Source organism: Lepidochelys kempii, chromosome 3 (assembly GCF_965140285.1).
Source record: "Lepidochelys kempii isolate rLepKem1 chromosome 3, rLepKem1.hap1, whole genome shotgun sequence".
Lineage (NCBI taxonomy): Eukaryota > Metazoa > Chordata > Testudines > Cheloniidae > Lepidochelys > Lepidochelys kempii.
In genome coordinates, this window is record NC_136382.1 from 22,184,587 (window position 1) to 22,210,109 (window position 25,523).

General features: G+C 40.7%; 1 protein-coding gene across 13 annotated transcripts in view; it reads left to right on the forward strand.

The window, feature by feature from the left end:
• LDAH (lipid droplet associated hydrolase) overlaps positions 1-25,523 on the forward strand; it is a 175,189-nt gene that overhangs the window by 125,990 nt on the left and 23,676 nt on the right. For 12 of the 13 annotated variants that reach the window (XM_073335905.2, XM_073335906.2, XM_073335907.2 and 9 more), the window contains one exon: positions 11,678-11,918. In XM_073335905.2, coding sequence (XP_073192006.2) covers positions 11,678-11,918 — 241 coding nt within the window. Of the gene's footprint in view, positions 1-11,677; positions 11,919-21,695; positions 21,815-25,523 lie in introns of those variants that run through there. The other variant, XM_073335903.2, reaches the window with a different exon arrangement.

The window sequence follows — 25,523 nt, forward strand, 5'->3', positions numbered from 1 at the left end:
CAGTTAGTAGTTCTGCAGTTTCATATCTGAGTTCCTTCTGAACTCTTCGGTAAATACCAACTGGTCCTGGTGACCTATTACTGTTTAACTGAGCAACTTGTTCCAAAACCTCCTCTATTGACACCTCAGTCTGGGACAATTCCTCAGATTTATCACCTGAAAAGAATGGATCGGGTGTGGGATCTCTCCCACATCTTCTGCAGTGAAGATCAATGTAAAGAATTGTCATAAACATACAGCTAAGGGTAGCATAAAATCCCTCCTGTACTGAATCTTTACCTGAAGCGGTAAGAAGCTCGAAAAACCTAGTTGGCACCTGACCAAAAGGGCCAATGAGGAAAGAAGATATTTTCAAATCTGAGGGGGGAGGGTTTGTTTGTGCTCTCTTTGTTCCCTCTCTGGATGGGGAGAGAGAGACCAGGCAGGAAATATATCTCCTGAAAACATACCTGAAATGAGCATCTAAGATTACAAAAATTGTGAGTAATGGCAAGGAAATGCATTAAATTATCTTTTCTTTTAGCTTGTGAATTTTCCCTATGCTAAGAGTGAGTTTTATTCCTGGGGTTTTGGGTTTGTTTTTGTTTTTGGGTTTTTTTTTTGTAACTTTGAAGCTGATCCTAGAGGGGAATCCTCTGTGTTTAAAATCTTTTTATTACCCTGTAAAAAGTACCTTCCATCCTGATTTTTGCAAGTGTGATTCTTTTACTTTTTTTTTTTTAAATAAAATTCTTCTTTTAAGAACCTGATTAATTTTCAGTGTCCTAAAACCCAAGGGGTTTGGTCTGTGCTCACATTGTACCAATTGGTGAGGATATTATTCTCAAGCCTCCCCAGAAAAGGGGGTGAAGGGACTTGGGGGAATATTTTGGGAAAACAGGGACTCCAAGTGACCCTTTTCCTGAATCTTTGTCTAAATCACTTGGTGGTGGCAGCAATACCATCCAAGGACAAGGAAAGGATTTGTGCCTTGGGGAAGTTTTAACCTAAGCTGGTAGAAATAAGCTTAGGGGGTCTTTCATGCGGGTCCCCACATCTGTATCCCAAAGTTCAGAGTGGGGAGGGAACCCTGACAAGAATTAATTTAGTTTCTTCTCAATGGCCTTGTCTTCCTTGAGTGCTCCCTTAGCACCTCAATTGCCAATACCACACTGACTGTTTGGTAGAAGTCCTGTTTCTGATGTATTTAAAAAAAATGCTGTTAGTTTGTGTGTTTTTATCTAGGTACTCTTTAGATTCTTTCTTGGCCTGTCTTATACTTTTACACTTGACTTGCCAGAGTTCATACTCCTTTCTATTTTCTTAACTAGGATCTGACTTCCAATTTTTAAAGGATGCCTTTCTGCCTCTAACCACCTCTTTTACTCTGCTGTTTAGCCATGGTGGAATTTTTTTTGGTCCTTCCCCCACAAAAACCCCTGCAAGAGTAAAAATAATGCAGGCAGAAGTCCGGCAGCAGGATGGGGGCTACCCAGTTTATTGCACTGAATGCTGCATGTGCAGTTGCCTTCCTTTTGGGCAGGTGGTGTATGAATGCACACAGTGCAAACAGCTCATAGGCCTGAGAGACCAAGTACAGACTCTTGAGGATAGAGTAGCTGAACTGGCATTGGAGGAGGTCAACCAGGCTCTCAGAGAAAGCAGTTGAGGTGGACTCTCTTCCTGATAATGTCTATGGTTAGAAGGATGGTCTTGGGCCTTTTGAGGGGAATGCAGGGAAGGGGACTCACGGGTTTCCACGTTTCACAGAAAACCTTAGCACATGCCCACTCATTCACATATAGGGGCTGAGGTTCACCCACACACTGAACCTTGAATCCAAGGTTGAATCCAACACAGCTCTGCATTGGGATCTGTTGCCCTTACTAAATCTAGCCAGCAAAGAATTGTAGGTTTGCATCTGGGTTGGGAGTGAATTGGCTGGGGCCCAGGAGCATCCCTAGGCCTAATACCATATAGCAGACATCTCAGAAATTATCAAGTGTTTTTACATCCAAAACTTACCTGGTAAACTGGGATTATGAGCAATTTGTATGTCAACCACTCTTTATCCTCACCTAAGGATGGTTTGCTTTTATGCCTTGGTGTTGTACCTGGGGCACAGTTGTTTGAATTAGTGTATATATGTACATTTTAAAAAAATTACTGTCCAGAACTTGTAAATACATTTTCATCTTTGTCTAAACACTTTACTGTATGCTGCTATACTGCTGTCTTCACACCACTGCTCCCAAGCAGAGTACTGATTTGCTTGCAGGGAGGGAGTTTCTTAAAAATGCATCCAGACAATTAATTGTTGTCTTTTCCTAAACTCCCCAGATGCTAGGAGATAAATTCTGCTTTTGAGAGTGTTTGTGTCTCTCCCGCTGGAGTTGTGTATGGGTGACTTGCAGGGCTCAGAGCCACGCATGAGTACATTTTCACTCTGATCCTGCCAATAGTTAACACTGAGCACAGGGATCACTATCCTGAGAATTCCTATAACTAATCACGCCAGGAGGCTCTGTGATGATTCGTGGATTAGTCTCTGAGTTCTGAAAACTGAGTAACGGGGACAGACTCTTTACTCAAGTGGCACTGACAAGCATTGCCATCAGCCAGTTAAATACACACAAAGAAGTTTACATTTTTTGGGGAGCAAATATTCCTTAATCCCATTAGAAGAGAGTCAAGTGTATAATTTACAGTTTTGACACTTACTTCCTAACAGTGCATTTCCTGAGAATTGCATAGTCCAACTAGTTAAGCTCACTTGTGAAACAATTTATGCTCTGCATGAGGTCGCTATTCATGTGCCAGTGACTTCCATGGAAAATTCGTGCAATGTGCCTCTTTCTGTCACTTACACTAAACCGTTACTCATTAACATAGGTTGCATGCTGTACAATGAGAGATTTGGGAAGGGGAGAATAATGAAAATGAGGAGGATCCAGTACCAAGATGGAAACTGGGCTATTATTAAATGCAAAATATAGAAAATTAAAATTGGATGTATAAAAAACATATGTCCTAAGTGGGAGATCGTCTTGACCCATGTAACAGCACATACAGGCGGGTTACATTTGGTAACATAAGAATCTATTTGAACTAACCAACTACAAGAATACACACTGGCACTCCTGAACAGTACAACCCTCTTTCCCTCCAAAGTTTGGATTGATTACACAAACATGCTTTTTCTCCTTCAAATTGTTTGCTGACTTTGTACTCTATCAGTTCCACTTCCTCAGGAGTGTGATCTGGTGGTTACAGCAGGGGACCGGGAGCTAGCATGCCTGTGTCTGTATTCCTGGCTCTTTCATTTATACAGAAACTACCCTCGAGCAAGTTACTAAGCTCCCCTGTACTTCGGTTTATCCGTCTGTAAAATAGGTATAATGAGTAAGAATATGATTCTGTCACAGAGGTCATGGTTTCTGTGACTTTCCAGGACTTCTGGGACTACTTTTGGGGCAGGACAGGAGCAGCTGTCAGCACCGGGGCTGCCGGAGGAGCAGCCCCCAAGCTGCCAGAACAGCTGGCCAACGGTCAGCCCTGGGGCCACCAGAGCAGCTACCGACAGTCAGCCCCGGGGCTGCCAGAGAAACAGTCCCAGGGCTGAAGCATCAGCAGAGTTAGGTCAGCACCGCTGGGGTTGGAGCCGTGGCAGGTCTGAATCAGCTGCTGGGGGTCAGCCCTATTGCTGTTGGAGCAGGAGCCACCAGAGCAGCAGCCAGCGGTCAGCCCTGGGGCCACTAGAGCAGCAACCAGTGGCCAACCCCAGGCCACCAGGAAAGTGGCTGGGGTTGAGTCAGCCTCCTAGGGGCTGGAGCAGCAGCTCTCAGCCCCTGCCACAGGAGCAGCGGTGGAGCCCTTGTAGTGAAATAATTTTTAAATATTTGTATCTTTGTTCACAAACTTTCCTGGCATCTTTTTTTGTCCTAATTCTATTGTTCCCTGTCACATAATACTGTGGTTGTATTTATCTAATGTGAAGGTAAATGGCTAGCTAATATAACTAACAAAATACTGACTTTAAATATACAGTGCAAGGAAAACTCATTTAGAGCATAAAAAATCTTTTTATATTCAGAGAAAAAGACAGTATCTCAGCAGTTCTCGTGTGTCGATTTCAAATGAGAGTGCAAGTGTTTAAAATATGGACAGAGAGAGCAAACGGAATTGGTGAGTCTAGAAAATCGTGCTTTGATGAGAGAGAAACATAAGAAAATGTCTGTTTTGTCATGTGCTTTAACTTGGATACCTTCTCTGCACAGCTGTGTTAATAAAGTAGGGTATATTTCCGTGACCCTAGGGATTTTGCCTGCAGGTTCCTGCATGCTGAGTAAAAGAAATGTTGATTAATGTGACACTCTCAAGTCAAATGTGGACCGTAGATTACCGTTAAGTACATCATTATGTTATCTTTGAAAAATGTAGTAGGTTTCACCTGACAGATAATGGCTTTTCCTCTGCCAAGGCAACAGAGGAATAATAAACTAATACATGGGATGAACTAAAATATATCAAAATAAGTGTTATTTTTGACAGACAAACAGCCTTAGGTTTCCACAAATTCTTGAAGGAGTCAGTGATCTATTAAGAATGCTTTCTGAAACTTCCTTACTGTATTTCTTTCCAGTCTTGTGATTTCAAAGTATGCCTTATTTCTACATGCTAATGTTTTTTTATATGGATCGATGGTGTGTGGCTGCAGATTCTGCATGTGAGTTTTAGTATCGTACTTGGATACCGCTTTACTGAACATGGGTCACTGTAATGGATCAGTTATAAAGAGTAATGGATTGCTTCCTGTTTCTGCCAGCTGATTTTATCTCTAAGTTCATTGTAAACTGTGAGTTACATAACTGGTATGGAATCTGCATCCTACATTCTTATGGTTAACGGTGATTACATTAACTGTTTGTACACCCCAAATAATTTAAAACAGGTTCTTCAGCCAGAGCCAGACAAGCTTCAGAATATTTCTGCCTTTAGAAGTGGAAGTGAACCGCAACCGCCATTGATTCTGTCACTAACATAGAGAGAGCAAGTCATTTCCGAGCCAGTTCCAATTTCTGACAGTATGGAAACCACAGTTTTGTCAATGGACTAGAACATTGCTGTTTTAAAACTGCAGCATCTCTGTGAAATGATATACACAGAGATAACTTGTCCATTTACAGCCAAGATACACAACAGATGAATCCGGATGGGCTTAGAACAGAATTCACCTACTCTGGCAAGTCAGGTTTCTTCCTTGGAAAAAAAAAAGTATCACAACCCTTTTTATCTCTTCAGTATCCATGTATGTGCTCTCACACTATTCTCCCTGCCCTCCCTTTTTTATATATGTATAAAAACACACACACACACACGTACAATTTTTACCTGGGTGACTGAATTTGCCACCTAAATAAGTGGCCTGATTTTAGATGAGCTGAGCATCCCTAGTTCCCATTGGCTCCCATGGGACGTGTGGGGAATGTGCACCTCTGAAGACCATGTCACTTGTTTTGGTGCCTAAAGTTAAGTGGCACTCAAGTTTTAAAACACTGGTGTTAACCTATCAGTAGTGCAACTTACCCCTCTGTTTAAAAAAGAAAAAATCAACCTCAACTTCTGATCTCCTCACCAGACCTCTAGAAATTGTAGAAACATCAGTAAAATAAGCCCTTGCATGTGCATGCATGTATGATACTAACCCAGCTAGTGTAACTGTAGTGTAATTGCAACACCAAGCAGGGTATTATTGACCTCACCTAGTTTACACTGTAATAAAACTAGAGTGCCTTGTTTTCACTGTGGTTTTTATCTCAGGATAGCTCATGCATGTTAGATACCCAAAAGTAAAAAATACACCTTCTTTAGCACTGAAGACAAGCCCAGAGTCTGTCTGTTTCTCTCTCTGGACCAAAAACCTTTTAGATAAAATTCTGTCAGTAAGGAAACTCCATAAAACATTTTGGCTTAGTGAAATGAAAGTTCCAACCAGCTCTATTTATTTTTTAAGTTAGCATCATCCCTGGTAATTTTTGAAGCTGTTTGCACTTTACCCTCTCCCAGGTAGATTGTACTGTTTGCATTTTACTCTCTCGGAAAGTCAAGCTACAGAAATAGAGAAGCATGTTTTTGTTTATACGTAGTTTACAGGCTGGATCAGTTTTCATTGTTTTAGACCAGTACCCAAACGCTGAGGATAGCAATTTATACTGAATGATCACATGAAGCCAGTTGTACCATTCAAAGTCAGGCATTTATAGACCCTGCCTGAAAAAAACCCTTGAAATTAACCTGTCTGTGTGATATCAAAAAGAGATTTACTGTTCTCTGCCCTGAGGAGTCACTCTTGCCCTTACATATCTGGTTTCCCTATAATCTGTTTTATAAAATCTCCTATTGACCATGTGTCTGAGCTCAGGGATTACATTGTGACCGATAGCATCACTGTACTCACTCTCTATCACACACCTGTATTCACATTATTGTAATACTCTTTGTGCAAAACATGCCTCGTGAGGTATCATTTAAAATGAATAACTCACTGATCATCAATATCCTTGCATAATGTATGTACGATATGTGTATTAAAAGTTATGAACATAAGCTGAAATGATAACTAAAAAGTGTTTACCAGACAATTGGGAAGGGGGGTAAACCGGTTTCCCAAAGACAAAAGACAAGCTGATGCCTCTAGCCCAGTGGTTCCCAAACTTTAACAGCCTGTGAACTCCTTTCACTAAAATGTCAAGTCTCACGAACCCCCTCCTAAAAATGAATATTTTCAGGGATTTTCTCCTTTACCTGAGTATAAATTATAAAAGCAGTGATCTTGGAAATATAAAATTTGTTTTATGACATGCTTATTACACACTATTATTAATCATTACAGTATTTTTATTACATTATGAGAATGGCAGCAGTCTTCCAAGATCTCACTTTCATAGCTTGTACTGTATCACTTTGAATAAGCCTGTTATAAGACAAGGCTCCTATGTTTCATCAAGGAGTATCAGATGTGAAACAGCATGAAGCTATTTAAGAAGCCAACTCAAAGAGTTCCTCCAACACAAGCATTCAGGTCTTGAGCAGTCCGGGCAAACAACGCAGGTTACAGCAAAACTTAAACTTGTTCTTCATGATAATTTTAAAAACAGTACTAGCTGCCTACTTAATTTTAAAAACCACAAAAAATATCCACCTCCCTTTCCATTTCTTATAAGAAGTCTTGAAGTTTAAATCTCCTCAGTGTGATAGATATGCTTGCTTTGATATGCTTAGCTCTTGGAAGTCCAGGGGCTTGAGGCTTCTGGCCCCATGCTGCCCGGGGTCCCAAGGGACAGCTCTGTCCGCCATTAGGGAATTTTTTCCTGAGAACACCCTGTAACATTTCACGAACCCCCAAGGGTTCACAAATCCCAGTTTGGGAACCACTGCTCTAGCCTGGTGCCATCAAAGTTGACTGGCAATAACCTGTCAAGTGTCCATTCTTTGGCAACAAAGCTGGGCAGGAACAGATTGCTCTGCATTCTAGCAAACAACATGGAACCTCTTTCACCACAAGACTCCATGTCTCTGTCCTCACAGCTGGAATGAACTTTATTTAGGGGTAAACCCCAGGAAAATGCATTTCAAAAGGGTGAGTGGACTATAAAACTGAAGGGACAAAAACACCCCAATCTCTCACTCTGACTCACTCACCTGAGAAGACAAAGGAACCAGCCCTTTGACTTTGGGGGGAAATCCTGACCTCAGAATTTGGTCAGCCGTATTGTATTGCTGGGAACCTGTGGTAAGGATTTTACCTTGAACCAAGTCTAGCTTGTTAAAGTGCTTTGTAGTAGCTAAAACTTATTTTTATTTCTCTTGTTACTCTTTCTGACTTTAATATCTGATACTTGAATTCACTTAACATCCTATCTTCTTTTGTTAATAAACTTGTTTCATATTTTAATCTAAACCAATCCTGTGTTGTGTTTAAACTGAACTGTTTGGGAACTCCAGTTAAAGTAGCAAGCTGTTGAATATTGACCCTTTAGAGAGACAACAGACCTTTAATATCTGAACAGCCCAGAAGAAGGCTGGATAGTGAAGAACACATATTTTTGGAGAAAATTTGGGACTGGGGGTGTGTTGTGGCCACCCTGTAAGTAGTAACCCAGGCTGGTGGAAGTAAGAGTATGACTGGAGTGTTGCTAACAGGTTCTGGGGTCAGAACTGCTGGGCCAGGACTGTAACTATACACAGACACTCAGGGTGTGACCAGCATGCAGTCTGGCTGTTTGTGAGTGTCCCAGCTTGGGATATACCACAGCAAAGCATTATCAGGCACCCAGGGTTACAGGACAGGTGGTAACACAACCTCTCACTGGTCTGGATTGCTTCCTGGAATGTGACATACATGTACTTGAAAAGCTATGAACTGATGGTATTAAATACCAGATCTCATAGGCAGTGGCAGTGGAAACCTCCCCACACTTCCCTGCTAATGTCAATCTGTTTTGGAGGGACATATGGTGAAATATAATCAGGTTCTATGCCAGTTCATTCCTTGGCCTCCCAGTTCATGCTACCAGCAAGGTTGCCAGTTGCTTCTATTAGTGATATGCACACCACTCAATTAGGAACTGGACTAGGAAATCAGTCCATTTCATATATACCATGAAAGGGCTGACAGATGGCAAAAACTTGCAGTTGCTATCAAGATTTATATTGGACACCAGAAGGTGAAAGGATCTGCATCCTATTACCAATCGGTTGAACCATCCAGGTCTTTGAGCCTTAGCTATTTAAGTGAGAAGTTGATGGTGAACGCATACAGCAGGCTGGCTTGGAGCAAAACCAGATAGAAAAATCTGTATTTAAAATTTCACATAACTTACTTTTAATTTGCAAGTGCATGTGTCATTTCTAGTGTTGAAACAGTGCACCTTCACAGGATCTTTCAACAGAGGACCATAAAACACTTTATATTTTATTATCATGACACTCCAATAAAGTGTGAGAGTATAATGACCGTTTTACATATAGGCAAACAGAGGCATGAAGGGTTAAGTGACTTGACCAAGGAGATTCACAGAGTCACCAGCAGAGTCTAGAATAGAACATAGGAGTCCTGAATGTTTGTCCCCCTGCTCTAACCACTAGACTTACTGCCTATTTATGTAATAATATTTTCTGTGTGTCTTGGTTGATTTGGTACCATGAGAAATCTGTTTCCCAAAATATGCAGAATGATTTCCTTACACTGAGAGACAAGTTAACCTATATGCTTTAGTTAATACTGATAATAGTAATTATAATACTTAGCACTTATACAGTGCTTTATATCGTCAAAATGCCTGGTTGACATTTAAAAGCTGGCTCTGTAAGTTTTAGTTATTTTAGTAGCATAAAAAGTATTTATATATTTTCTTCTTAGTAGATTCTACTTGTGTAAATGTAGTATTCTGTATATAGTGTGAGATGTGTTCTTGACACTTTAAAATATCATAAGCACGGTAGATATTAGATATTTGCATTCTGATTAGTTGCAGTAAGTATACATTCAAAATAAAGGTAAATGTATACTCCAATGCAGATTCTGCATGGAACAGAAGCAGCATATTACTCCTATGAATATTTGTACCAACACAATAAGAATTTAAATCATCATTTATATTTTTGTCATTTTTATCCTCATGTTATCTGCAAGTAAGTTAAAATTGAACTGTGCCTTTAAACAAATCTGGGATTCTGGATGCTAGCAGAGAGCTAATGAACAGTTGATGCGTGGTTGAGAAATACATATATTTTAAAGCTCTCTTTATATTATGTGCAGAACACACACAAAAAGAAAAAGAAATGTGCCCTTAAATACCTCATAGCTCCATCTTTTAAACTTGATACAGTACAATTTTTTAAATATATATATATCAGTAGCAGCACAGTACAGGAGAGAAAGGGACATAACTGCTTTCTAGGTTTTTCCTTCTCTTGTGTCTAAGCTTTAGCAACTTCTCTCAAAGCAGCTAATCCTGTATCTATAAACTGTAATGGCATAGGATTAATGTGTGGCTGAGAACATGGGTCAAATCTGCTTTAAATCACAAGAGTTTGAGTTCAGCGCCTAGCTGAAATATCACAAAACTACCACATAATTTAGTACAAGTTGCATTCCTATACGCCAGCTGTTGGTTGCCTTTAATAAAAAGAGGCCCAGGATTGATTTTTCACTGAGACTATATTTTCCTTTGTCTGAAATCAAGGTAGTCTCAGCTGAAAAAGTGTAGGGAGTCTTAAAATGTTTGTGCCTTCGACATAAATAACCCTTTCAAAGTCCTATCTTAAATATAGTATAGAAAATATATTGTAGGCTATTACTGGCATTTTCCATATTTCTTTTGTTACCTTATAAGGCCCTGATCCTGCAAGTTACTCTGCATGGCTGGACCATCAAGCCATAACTGAAGTCAGTGGGTCTCCACGTAGGCTAGGCATCCGCCCTTGCAGAGCAGTTTGCAGGATATAGGTCTAATAGACTGGGAAGATAATTAATTTAAAAGCAAAATCCCAGCCTAAATCATACAATATGTGGAATAATTAAAAGAATCCTTGGAAAGCTGGACAGTCTGATAACTGGGCAGAAGTAACTGTTTGCCTCTTCTGCATTTATGCAGAGTACGTTGTGAAACACAGCAAGTCTCCCATAATTACCTAGCACTTTAATGGCCATAATATCTTTGTCTTAGTCTGCCTTGTTCATACTACTACCAGCTATTGCAACTGTGTATCTTTACAGGTATTTCCTAAATGAAAGCTCATGTGATAGTCCAAGGCACTTGTAGAGGGAGTAACATCTCATAATAGATTTCTATCATATATTCTCTAAGAATATTTGTACAATCTCCTCAATAAAATAGAATTTAAAAATAGGCATAAGTTAAATGTTTCCACTTAATGGTTGGTTCATATTGTTTTTTCTCTTTAGTTTGAGATCAGAGTGTTTTCAGTCCCTATGAGCTCAAATCACCATGCAGCTTAAAGATACATATGTTACAGTACAATATTGTGGCCTGTATTATGCAACATTCTTCAGTGGAGTCCTGGGCCATGACCATGGCTGTTAGGTGCTATTTATTGGTAAAACTAATAAATAACTATAATAATCTTGTTTTAACTGTAGTCATAGCCCCACTTTACTATGGTTTGATCAACCTTTCTGTAGTTGCACTACCCACTGAAAAGACCATGATGTGATAGCTATGATTTTGAAAAATCAGTTCTCTCCCATAGGAAACAATCAAATAAAATTATGAGAATAAAAAACCTGCATAGACACACAAAAAAAGACTTTTCCTGTGTACTGCCCTCTTGTGGTATCACCGTCATCTCTACGTAACAATTGACTATGTTCAAAGCATTGGGCACTCGCTTCTAAATTGTACTTCGAGCCCGATCTGGCACCATGCTGAGTACCTCCAAGTCCCACTAAAGTCAATGGGAGTTGAGACCTCTCAGTATCTTGCAGAATCAGGCCCTTATTTGCTCCCTCCAAAAAAACTGGCATTTCATGTAGCACATAAATATCTTTGCAAGTTAATAGTGCATCTGACAAACTTCATTTTACTTAAAAATAAGCCTCATTAAAAAAAAAAATCTCTCTTCCAGAATTTGATACAGTGCTAGAGGACTTTCCTGACAGTCTCTTTCTGTGCAGGTTCTCCGCTCTGTGCTGCTGTTTCCAACAATAGAGCGCATGGCTCAGTCCCCGCAAGGCAAGCTCCTGACACCTGTGCTGTGCAAGCTTCGGTACATTCTGTACATGCCAGTCTACCTGCTGTCATTTCTCCCGGAAAGAGTCAAAACTTCCATGGTGCGGTTTGTGCTGCGAGGATTGAAATGTCCTGATGAAGCTTCAATAGTTACCTCCCTAAATCTCTTCAGTGTGGATTGTGTTGGTGAGCAGAATATTTTTTTTACTATATCTACTTTTTATCCAACTGCTTCAACAAACCTAGCATGCTGTATAGGGCATCAAATGAACTTGATGTTAAAACAGGAACAAATCTCTGAACAAATTTTAAAGAGAGGCAGGATTTGTATGTGTCCTGAAGTCCTTTTCTCTTCTCAAGTTAAGAATTCTGGACAGGATACAGGGAAATTTGAACCTGTTCATAAAACAGTGCTCTGAATTGATCCATAAAATGATCCACAATATTTGGAGTTTTAAGGACCTTTTCAGAACCGGGGAGTGAATGAAGTGGTTGGATGTCTTGAAAAATTATTTTCTTAAACGGAGACTGTTAGGTTAAACATTATATTTTCCCCAAAATATATTTTAAAAGAATATCTTTAAATCTGTACTATTAACACCATACATTATTAAAAAGAACGCATTTTAAAATATAATTTACTTTACACCTTTTGAGTTTTTGTTTACTTTTTTCACTTCACGCAGTTTGGACAATGAAAATTTGGACATTTGACACTGATGGTCAATTTTTTTCTTTCTGGCTGTAATTAACATTACAAAGTTCTTAACGGGGTGCTATTAGAATCATAGAATCATAGAATATCAGGGTTGGAAGGGACCCCAAAAGGTCATCTAGTCCAACCCCCTGCTCAAAGCAGGACCAATTCCCAGTTAAATCATCCCAGCCAGGGCTTTGTCAAGCCTGACCTTAAAAACCTCTAAGGAAGGAGATTCTACCACCTCCCTAGGTAACTCATTCCAGTGTTTCACCACCCTCTTAGTGAAAAAGTTTTTCCTAATATCCAATCTAAACCTCCCCCACTGCAACTTGAGACCATTACTCCTCGTTCTGTCATCTGCTACCATTGAGAACAGTCTAGAGCCATCCTCTTTGGAACCCCCTTTCAGGTAGTTGAAAGCACCTATCAAATCCCCCCTCATTCTTCTCTTCTGCAGGCTAAACAATCCCAGCTCCCTCAGCCTCTCCTCATAAGTCATGTGTTCCAGTCCCCTAATCATTTTTGTTGCCCTTCGCTGGACTCTCTCCAATTTATCCACATCCTTCTTGAAGTGTGGGGCCCAAAACTGGACACAGTACTCCAGATGAGGCCTCACCAATGTCGAATTAAATGCAGAAAAGAAAATCCTGCTGACATTTACACACATAAGTAACTTTACACCCATGAGGAATTTCTTTGATGCTTTACACATATGAATTTTAAAATTCTCCAAAGAAAGACAGAAAATCAAAATTCTTCATATGTTGTGGCATACTATAAAATAAAATAAAATAAAATGCATATGTAAACTTTATACATCTTCTATGGACAAAAGCAGATTTCAGGTAGGGAATTATTCACCCAAATTCTGCTGAAAATTCCAAAATGAAAATCAAAGCATATTGTGGTGTTTCCCACATTATTTCAATACATTAACGCTTGAAGACACTTTGCTATAGAAGCTGCCATGCGGTGATCAAAAGAAGTGAATTCTGATTTTTTTATAGTAATCTTTTAGAGACATTCTTATCTGACACCTAGACTTCCCAGTGTGGCCTGCCTTCTAAGAGATTGTTTAGACCCCAGTGCTGCAAAGAGCTGTACCAGGGTAGACCGAGTCCCACTGCAGTGCAACTCTGTGCAGGTGGAAGAGTCTGCACTCGATCATCATTCGCAGGATCACGGCCTTAGATCATAAAGTGTTTGGACAGGGAATGTCTTTGTTGTCTGTTCTGGACAGTGCTAAATGCATTGTCCTCAACAACAAATTGTAATATATAGTCCCAAGTAAGCAGTTAAATAAATCAAGTTATAGGGGAATGGGAGTACTTGGAACCTCACAGAATTAGGCTCAGAGTTACTAAACATTGTTCTCTAGGTAAGGGCATGTCATCTTTTACAGGAGTTATTATCAACATAGGAAGTAAATATAAGGTCACAGTATATTTTTGTGTTCCTTCCCTCAGTACTCCAGCCGTGGCAAGAACTCAATTCTAGGATGCGAACATCTCTGTATTACAGTAGTTTATATCGTGCTAAGTGCACTAGTTGCTTTAATTTATCTAACATCTTCCCATGCAAAGAGACGATTTAGATATAAACAGCCAAGGATGTCCAACCTTATAGCTTTAAGACACGCTCGTCAGCTGGTGTAAAATTGGTGTCAATCCATTCACTTTATTGATTTAAACCAGCTGTTGGTGTGGTCCTCTGAAGGCAGTCTTGCAAGCCCTTACGTAAGTGGGTCTTATTCATGTGACTGTTCAGTGGGCTGCATCACGCCATCCGTTTTTAAGCAGAATTCCCTATTGATTTCAGCAGTTTGGAAACTGATGGCACTATGTGGCCCACTGACTTCAAAGGAACTACACGCATAGGTTCCCGCTACCCGAACAAGTTCGGTTTTACAGGATCAAACCTGTAGGTCTTTTTTGTAGGTTCACAAGCAGGAAAGAAAAAAGGACCATAGCTTGGTCATCAGTTCAGCAAAAAAATATTTAGCTCAGCAATCTGGCCTATTTAAATCCTGTTGTATGTAACTACTCATCTGTAAACTAGTGTAGCATATGAAACTGTCATAAATGTTGTTCTGATCAACTCCCCTGTCCTTTTAATAGCTATTAAATATGATTCAAAAATGTTCTGAAAATGAATTTGTTTCTCCTCTCCAGGAAGTTTGTGTCGACTCATTAAAAATACACATATTACCTTTGGCACATACATCTGTTGAATTACTGCAATTGCAATAAAAGCTATGATTAAGGGCAAGAAAAAATGGTAAAAGTTTCCTTAAAAGTAATGTGTCCATTAAAACAAACTAACCTGCCAGGGATTTGTTACCACATCCAAAGCTTAGTCACAACAATGTGTTTTCTCTCCGCTGAAAGGAAATGAGATTTATAAAACTTAATTATAACAAGACTTTGAGTTCCGATCCTGTTTTCACTAACGTCAAGAGTAAATCTCCTTTCAGAGGGAGCAGAAAGAGGTCCTTAATGAGGAGAGTCAACCAAAAAGAGGAGTATATGAAGACAGGAAGATTGCGTTTCTTTTTGCCCACTCCACTACTGATTGAAAATGTATTTGCTTCTACATGTGATCTAAAACAACATGTTGTTGCTGTTGTTGTTACTATTTATTATTTAGGAACCCCACTCAAAGATCAGGACCCCATTGTGTTAGGCATTGTACTGACAAATAGGGATAACAAAACGATAGTCCCTGCCCCAGGGCGCTTACAATGTACGTGCAGACAGGAGGCAGCAAGAGGACAAACAGACAAATGGGCAGAGGGAGGGTGGGAGAACAAGATAACAAAATAATGTACCTATAAAGATGCAATCTACAATCCTGAAAGCAGTTTGCTAAAGACTGACTCCAAATAATCAGCGACTTACAATGAAGTATTTTTGAGGAAAGGCATTTGAAGTGAAAATGTTATAAACTGCAAACTCATTTTAGGATTTGAAACCAAGTGTTTCAGACCTGCACTAATGAAGAGACAGAAAAAATGTTACAGTACTAAGTATGGGACTTTATTGGCCTTGCCATTATCTGAAACATAGACAATCATTAGGTTAGCAAGTAAAAATTAATTTGTAAATTCTCCTATCTAATAAAAATAATGATAATATAAAACTTGCCTTGTTCTTCAGTACTGGAACATTTATGTCACTTTAATGTTTTGAAATCTGAAATCATTTCTTCTGTGACATGGAAGTATGGGGTTTATGGTGACAGTAAACCAGTCTATCTACATGGGACAGGATTTATTGTCCACTAGTTTGACTGGCAAACTTCCTCCATTTGTTTCTGTAAAATTTCCACAAAAGCACAGACATTACATAATGGGTAAACACTGCAAGGCTTTTTAGAGAGGCAGGCTTGTAGGTCAGAGGTTAACGTCTGGATGACAGCAAAGATACAGATAAGCACAATAGGAAGAAAAACCTCCAAATGGCCCATATGCCCGGTCATCCTTTGTGATCTTGAACCTGTGACTTCTCTTGAGGAATCTCCCTGTTTGTTTAACCTGTTTACAGGCCAGGGGAGTAGCTAAAATCTGGGGAGGGGATAGTTTGCTTTATGGGGTTTGGAAAGGATGGGGAGGAGTGAAAAAATCATAACTGGGAAAACAGCATTTGAAATTATTTTAAAACATCATAAAAATGAAGAGTGAGGACAATAATCCTCCTTTCACTATATTCTAGAGGGCTGTGAGAGGATATAAAATGACATCGAAATATGTTGAGCCACAGAATTTAGATCCAAATCAAAACTTCTCTGAAGTTTGGAGCTTTCTGGATCCAGGATTTGGGTTTGGCTCATTAGAAGGTAAAATTTGTCAAAAGTGTCGTAGGGCTTGGCTACACTTATATTTTATAGCGCTCTAACTTGCTGGCTGAGGGGGGGTGAAAAATCACCCCCCTGAGTGCAGCACGTCAGTGCGCTTTAAAGCGCTAGTGTAGACAGTATCCAAGCCCTGGGAGCCGCGCTCCCAGCGCTCGGAGCTCATCCCCTCGTGGAGGTGGATGACCAGGAGCGCTGGGAGAGCTCTCTCCCAGCGCTCAAGCACGACCACGCTCGCACTTCAAAGCGCTCCCGCAGGAGCGCTCCTGTGACAGCACTTTGAAGTTTCCAGTGTAGCCATACCCTTAGGCACTTGGAGGTAGTTAGGCAATTAGGTCGTTTTGAGAATTTTACCCCGGGGGCAATTGGGACGTTTGAGTCTGGATCTGGGAAAGTTTGGGAATGTTCAGATCCCAGGTTTTGTTTTTGATCCATCTCTCTCTTTAAGACCAAGAGACATTAAATACTGGCATATTATCTACAGATGGTTCATTTTGTTGCATTCAGCAGAAAACAACATGTTGTGATTATTCAGGAAAGCTTTACCTTCACTGCCAGTTAGGGAAGCAGAACATTTAGTGGTTAGAGAGGATTAGCTGTCAGGATCCTGGGTTCTAACTGCAGCTTTGCCACTGACTTGCTGTCTTATCTGAAGGAGTCATTTCCCCTCTCTGCCTCAGTTTCCTTATATATAAAATGGGAAGCTTCCTTGCTGGTAATGTTGGAGCACTTTGAAATTAAAACATTACAGAAGTGCTAATTGTATGACAGCATCCAGTTCAGCCTACCACACAAGAGCATTGTGAAAACTATTCAAAACGATTTAACACCCACCTTCCCCAGACCTTTTATTAATTTTAAATGTTTTAGAAAGTATATTAGGCCGATCATTTACAAGTCTGTCATTTTACGTGATGAAATACAAATACTTTCCCCTTCAATTCTCAATGACAGTTTTCAGACTCAGGAACCTAAAATTAGGCACCTAAATTATATTACTTTTAAGCTTTACCTTTGCTTTAAAATGAAGACAGTAGCATTTACAGAATATATTTGCTTGCATTGAAATGACAGTCTTAACTCCTAAAAGGTTACGGGCAAAATCATTAGCTTGTAAATGGGCACCGCTACACTGAAGTGCACTGATCTGCCCGTAACAGTCTGGAAACTAAAATCCTCTGTACAGTTACAAGGGTGTTGCCTGCAGTGTTCTGCTAATGCCTTTCACCTTGATTCAAGGAAATAGTTTTCCTGTGATGATGGTGGTGATGGTGTTATTATTCATTACATTAGGGCCTAGAGCCCCGATCACGATCAAGGTCTGATTGTGCTAGGCTCTGTACAGACACATAATAAGAAACCATCCTGGCCACAAACAGACAAGACAAAGAATAAGGAGGGGAATCAGAAGCACAGAGAAGTACAGTGAGTCACCCAAGGTCACACAGCAGGGCAGTTTCTTCGGATAATACTGTAAGCCTTAAATAACCCATTCCAGTATTATAATGGAGAAACCTTTCCAAAATTTGCATTTGCCTTGATAGCCAGAGATTCTGAATTTTAAAGGTAAAGTTTAGTTGCAAGTCAAGTCAGTGAAATCAGCATCTTGCCTGCATGATTAGAAAGTTACATCTGTATAGCATGAACCAGATTATTACAGCTGTACAGTAGGAACCAGTGTGGCCATGGAGAGAGGTCTCCTCCCTCTTTCCCTTCCATCCTAGTGCACTCACACAAGTGCTAGCCACCGTGGCAACCCTCAGGCTTCTCTAAGGGCAGGTCTACACTTACGATGGTGTGTAGAGTACAGACACTGCACATCCAGCTAGCGTAGGGAAAGGCCCTGGTAGAGGGGAGGCAATTAGGGAAAGGCTCTGGCAGTGGGGACCTGCCAGTCTTTCACTGCTGTGTGTAGCACACACCACAGTGTGGACGCAGCCTGCCTTTTGCTTCTGTATATAACTACATGTACTCTGCATGCCACAGATCTTACTGTAGTGTTGGAGCTGATGCTAGACAAATGGGACAGGAAAGTCTCAGAGTGGCACAGCATCTGATCTCCCTCTCTTCTTACCTTCTGACTAATGGGAGTTAGGAAAGAACTTTCCTTAGGAGCAGGTTATTCCATACCTGCCTACTGCAAGGTGTCTTAAACTTTTCCCCTAAATCTGCTGCTACCGAATACTGTCAAGAGACAGGACACTGGACTAGGTGGTCCACTGGGCTCACCCAGAATGGCAAATCCTATTCTCCTTTGCTCCTGCAGTCACAGAGCTTCCACCAGCCCTTCTGTGCTTACCACAGCTGAGTCTCATACGGCATGACGTTTTAAATTATTATTGTAATATGTATTTTTGCGAGGCACTTAAGAGAGTGTTTCCTTACCTGTGGAAATACGGTAATATTTTATCACCTGCCTTCCAGGAAAAGGGGCCAAAGAATAACAGCCTTTCATATTTTCATGCTTCCTCTGCTACTGTTTATTTTCCTGTGCGATGCCTGACTAAAATGTTTGCTTAATGTTGTCAGACAACTCACCTTCCCAAGACAGCACTTAAACACGGACGGAAAAATCCCACATCTGCTTTATTCTCTCTGTGAGTGAACTAAAGTTTCCCCAATTTAGGAATAGGATGCTCATATTAAATTATTGGAGGAAGGTGAATGACTTTTATATATTTACAGTCCTATTTATTTTTTTAAGTCACTCTGCTTTCTAAATGTACCCCACTTCCAAAAGAAAGAGAGATAAAAGTTTAACAAGGGCATTTTATTACTTGTAAAAGCTTTTATTTTCCAACAGATGTCCTGTGCATATATATATATATATATATATATATATATATATATATAAATACTGTCAGTTTTATTCCCATCATAAATATTACTCATAGGTCTTGAATGTTTTGAGAATGGGCCTGTTGATAATGTCCAAGAAGTACACAGCACAGTTTGGGATTTGTTTGGGGGTTTGTGTATTCACCCTTGCTTGGGTGTCATCCCTGGGAGCTGAGTTAATTTGACAAACTTGTGATGAGTCGGGCGATACATTGCTAACAGACTGGAAGTGGGAGAAGAAAAACCTGCAGCATGGCGGTGTTGTTGAAAATAGGTATCTGCTGGTTAAATGCTAGCAGCTGTGGTCACTTTGTATGTTAGACAGTAGCAGTAGTGACAGTCATCTGCATAGTGGGGCTTTGTTCATTTTGAACCTGACCCAAAGCCCACTGAATTCAGTGGAGAAACTCGCATTGATTTCAACAGGCTTTGGAACAGGCCTTTTCCTGTGCCTCTCTCTCAGTTCCACGAGGGTACGTCTAGAATAGAATTTGTGGTCATGTTGTAACTTGAGATAATTAATTGGCAATTAACTTGATTTAGATAATGGCTTTGTAACAGCTTTAGGTAACGGCTTTGACATTAGACACTCCACAAATGTTTTCTCCAGGGCACAAACATGTACCGCTTATTTTAGGGTAAAATGGTTCCAACAAAGCTAACAACACTCAGGGGTAAACCACAAAGGCCTGTGTCCTGGAGTAAACATTTGTGGGAGTATCTAGATGAGCATTTATAAAGGCGCTACCTTACTCGAGTTAAATACTGGTTAATTGCAACAGGTCCCCAGATTCTAGTCTAGATGTACCTCTAGTGACACGTTAAAAGAGTATTTAAGCCAGCCTTGCCATATGTCATGAGTATAGTTTTGGAAGGGTGATTTCAGTTATTGCTAATTGCTAATGATCAGGTGAACAGGTATTTGAAGACAGCAGTACCAAGCTGTCACTAGAATTGTGTTGTATGTAAGGCAATCGGGGGTGGGGGTTCAACGCTACAGAACATGGGAGTGAAATCAGCCCAAGCTGACTCAGGGAGGTATAGGTTCACTTTCCCATGCTAATTAAATCCACTGTGCCTGAGTGGGAATTCACCTCCTTTGAAAGCAAATGGTGGTCCAAGTGCTGCCCTCCATCATGGTTCATCATGAGGAAGGATCAACTTTAGGCCCTGATCCACAAAAGCATTGAGATTAACTTCAATAGAGCTACTCACATGCTGAAATAGTTGGCTAGAATGGGGCCTTGATTCCCATCAGAGTGCTGGCAGGAGCCTCTGCATGGAGCTGCTAAATTAGAACACACTCTGCCCATCCTACTTTGTAGCCAGCCCTACATCCTTTTGAGGTCCTTTCTGTGTCCTTCCTACACAGAAAGTGAGGTTGTAGTTACTTTCCACTATTAAAACCTGTACCCTCTACCAGAATTTCCATCATCAGGGCCATCTTGCAGAGTATGCGAGAGTTTGAACTGGAGGTGAGTTTGATTGGTTAAGACTCAGATCTCTCCATCAGTTGAAGTCAATGGGAGTTGAATCCAAGTAACTCAGAGTAGGCATAAGAGCAGAGATATTTCAATTTCCGTCACACACCCCACATAGGCGGTGCATGCCACAATGCACAAAGCAAATGAATTTTTTTCTCACTCCCTGACAAGGCATCCATTGTTTGTTAAAGCACCTGGATATAGTTGTTGAATAATGTTTTGTTTGTTGTTGCCTTCAGCCCTGCTGTGCTTTTTTCGAGTGCTCCTGGCTAACTTTCGGGTACAGTTGTGGTCTTGCTGTAACTTTAATATCGAGCAGATTGGAGAAGACGTTTATATTAAATGCAGTTATTATGTGGGTTGGGGGGGTTATTATTATTATTATTCTGCACTAATTAAACTGGTTTCATTTGAGACCCATGTGTAAACCAGCAAGGAAGCCAAAACAAACGTTTACATCATGTAAATCTCCAAACATCAACATTTTGTTTTTACTTTTATTTTTTTCTCACATTCCTACTTCAGTCATCCCTGGTACTAAACAGTTCCTTCTGTTTGATGCTTTAAACAGTAAATTATACAAAATTTCCAAGATTGCTGTTGGCAATAATTACAGATAGAAAATATGTTTTCCCCTTAGGAAATTACACTGCTGTTTGGTATTATTATTTCTTACCACTGTGTTCTGAGCTTTTCTAAGGAATGACAGAGATTGCTTCCTTGGGAGCAAAGGATAAACTGGAAAGGAAACTAGTGTTACACTCCTCTGAAGAACCTTACAATAAGATGGGCAACTTACCAGGAAAAAATGTGACCAGATGGTAGTACATTCCCCGAGGAAAACATATTTTCAAAGGCTAAATCTACTCCTTGCAGGTCATTTCAATTTGACATGGAAACTCAACCTAAATTTGATTAATTACATTGTAATTTGGCTAATACTGTCTCAGTAGTGAGAGGACGTTTAAGAGACAGGCAAACGGTAATATGCAGATAAGCTGCAAAGTACAAATGAGTGAGGGGTCTTTTGTTTCCACCCCTTTGGAAATAATTTTCATACTTCGGACTCTAATCTTTTTTTTTCTTTCTCAGGGAAAGTGTGGCCAACAATCCAGTGCTTATGAGCAACTTGGTGTTACACAGTTATGGAATCCAGAGACAAACTGTAAACTCTTTGGGGCAGAGATTGGATTTAGCACAGTGGGGCCAGAATCCTGGTTGGTGCCTCTGCACACACTCTGAATACAAAGAATTCATAATTACAATAAGACCCAGTCCATCTCCAAGCCATTGCAGGATTTTCCACTTTTGTACATTTTCTAGCATATTGTTCATTCTACCTTTAAATATGCCAGATGTTGGGAAGTACACTTTCAAGAACTTAGTTATTGAAACATATTTCTTGTAGAGTTTGCAACAATCTGGTATTATGAAATGATCACGTGGTCAGTCAACCTTAGTAAGGGAGGCTAAGAACTTTTGAGAGGGCTCTGCGGGCATCCCCTTTATGACATTAGACTTGAATAAGAATGTATCATTGCAGACTTCCATGTTCATAGTACTGCCAGCACCTAGGACTATGGGGCCCTGATCTTGATTGGTGCCCTTGTACACTACTTTAATACAAAAAATAATACATATGAATGAAGGAGCTCCTCCCACCATACACAATCAATTATCCTCCACTTCATGTCAGCCCTTTCCCTCTCCCTAGTTCCTACTGGCTTCTGCAGAAGGCCGTTCAGTCAGTACTGATCACTATCTGTCTCTAAGGTGATACCATACATCTATTACTGTAGTGCCTGGGAGCCCCAGTTATGGGCCAGGACCCCATTGTGCTAAGCGATGTACAAACTGTGCTAAGCTGCAGAGAACAGCTGCTAAACATCAAGAAGTGATCATATTGACCCAATAGGTTTAGACCCAGAAAACTAGGTCTAGCCACTCTTGTAAATCTTTACCTGGTGGGATAGAAATTATATTATTTCCCCCCCCACCACCCAAGTTGGGTCTCTTGTAACTCCATAGACTGGCCCAGGAAAGACGGGGACTCTCATTTTGTCTAGGTTGGTGGAACATACAATGCCTCACAAGATATTGCTGACAAATTAGTTCAGAGTGGGTTGGTCATGGATGAATGTAAATTTCTCATGCTGACTGGTACAGCATTGAGTTGCTAGGAACAGGGAAATTGTCAGACTGGATCAGACCAAGGGTCCATCTAGTCGAGTATCTTGCCTTTAGCAAAGGCCAGGTGCATCTGAGGAAGCTGCAAGAAGGCCATGGAAGGCAGGTGTGGGATAATCCTCCCCTCAGCATAGATCTCAAAGGGTTTGTCTACATAGCCCGCAGTGGCGAGCCTTGGAGCCTGGGTCGGCAGACTTGGACTCACACTATGGTGCTAAAAATAGCTGTGTAGATATTTGGGCTGGAGCTGGGACTCTGAAGCCAGAGGTGGGCTTCAGACCCTGAGTGGCCCGAGCTGTAGCGTCTACACAGCTGTCTTCAGCGCTTCGCAAGCCCACATCTGTTGAACCAGGCTCTGAGACGCTCCCTGTATAGACATACCCTAATAGTTAGAGACTGGCTTGCGCCCTGAAGCACCAGTTTTAATATCCCTTCCAAAATTGTTGTTGCCGTTAATTACGATATCACTGGATGTTCTTGATATCCATAGAAACATCCAATCCTTTTTGAAGCTTGTTAAATTCTTGGCCTCAACAACTTCCTGTGGCAACGAGTTCTACAGTTTAATCACACATTGTGTGAAAAATATTTCCTTTGATTGGTTTTGAATTTTCCACCGTTTAATGTCATTGAACGTCCCCTTGTTTTGTGTTGGAAATGGGTTGGCAGATGATCACTAGAGTGAAGGAAGCTCTGCTAAGGCCTGGTGGTATTTCAGATCGTTATCCAGAAGTAGAGATGATACTGAAAGGGAAGGCACTGCAAATGCCAGTGAGGACAGTGACGTAATAGAAAAGGCTGGAAATGCAGGCAGCAAACAATGAAATACGATTCAGCCTGGAAAAATGCAAGCTAATAAAGTACATCTGTGGAAGAGGGAAAAAAAGCCTAAACACATATACTTAGTGGAAGGAGGCGGGTATCTGGAAAGCAGGAGTGCCAGAAGTGACTGGGAGTGATAGTAGGCAGCAATCTGACAGGAGGTTGCCATATGATATTGTGTCAAAATACCCAATGCAAAGACACCATGTCATGGAGCAGACGAAAGACTGGAGAGTATAGCACAGGGAGCAAGAGCTCTGTGTGCCAATTTCCATGGGTTGGATTGTGCCTGGCTTGGGCAGGTGTGTAAATGAGAAGGGTCGGGGATGAAGTGGCGCAAGAAGCCTTCCCTCACCTCTGCTCCTCTGCACACGTAGTGTGTCTGAACCTGTCTGGCGAGCAGTGGCACTAGCCTCCCAGCAAGGAGCATGGTGGGGGGAGGGCGGTGGCCCCTTGCCCTGTGGATCTGGCCCTTGTGTGGGTGGTAGAACCGCTGCTGTGGGGGGAGTGCTGCCACACGCACCCTGAGGAGGAAGTTTGTCTGAGTCTGACAACATTTTCCCTGATGCTCCTTCTTGTACGCCCTTACCCGGCTCCTGCCAAATGCAGCCGGGAGCTCACACACACAATTGGATCCAAAGATTGCATGTGCCACATTAAAAACAAAAAAACTTTCAGGCATAGTGTGGGCTGTCCCCTCACTCTTGCTATTGGTTAGTACAAGCAGAAGATCAAACTAAGGAACTTCCAACAAGAGTGGCTGAGCAGATTAGGCCTTTCCTCAAGCCTTCTTTCTGAGACACCTCCAGATTTGTGAGCAGCGTTTGCTTCCCAGGCACCAGTAAATTGCCTATCAAAGTTGCTTTATTCTCCCTCATTACTGACTTATAACATAACTTTGAGACATCTTTAATGAGCAGAATTTATAGGCTCAGTCAGTCATGTAGGCGGGAGGATAGTCTGAGCAGAGCCAACAAGCATGAGGGGAATTAAGTGCTCTCTAGAGCATGGGTAGCTCTGTGTATTCCCACATTTGCTGTAGCCTGAAGAACAAATGGCCATGAAGAAGGCCAGGGCTGTCTTCATGGCCGTTCATTTTTTGTTGGAAAAGGAGTCTTCATGTTTATTTCCTTAATTGCTTGGTCAAAAAAGTGGAAAACAGTTTTTCTTTGGATCTTCTCTATTGTTCCACTAGTGTGGCATTGCTTTGTATTTTTTTGTAGTTTTGTATTGCTTTGTAGTTTTTATGTTACAGAAGAGCCCAGATGCTTGGGAAACTAAGAGAACGCAGTATTGTTTTTACATTACTTTATTTACGTTGCTAAGTGCTTAGACAATGGGGACAAGAGCTAAAGTCATGGCATCTCAAAGTGCTATTGTTTTTTACCTAATTCAGGGCTCACGTCCATCTCAAAATGTAACCAAGTTGCACTTTTGTATTCATAAATTGGTTTGACGTGGCTAGACCACATTTGTTTAGACTTGTTTTTTCTCAACAGACATGATTCCAACTTGCCATCCATCACCACAAGTAACACAATGTGGCTCTTCAATTTCCAACTGGAGTTTGCAATTAACTATTCTTGCTAATACAATTTTCCTGTTGCAAATCAGCAACCTAGTGGTATTTACAGATTGCAACATTCAGTCATCAAGCAAAAAGCTAGGGGATTTCAAGAAAACACGCACATTCTGTTCAAACTATGGAAGTGAAGTCAAAGGAAATCACTAAATTGCTTAAAGAACAAGAGTATTTGTGGCACCTTAGAGACTAACAAATTTATTAGAGCATAAGCTTTCGTGGACTACAGCCCACTTCATTGGATGCATAGAATGGAACACATAGTAAGAAGATATATATACTCATACAGAGAAGGTGGAAGTTACCATACAAACTGTAAGAGGCTAATT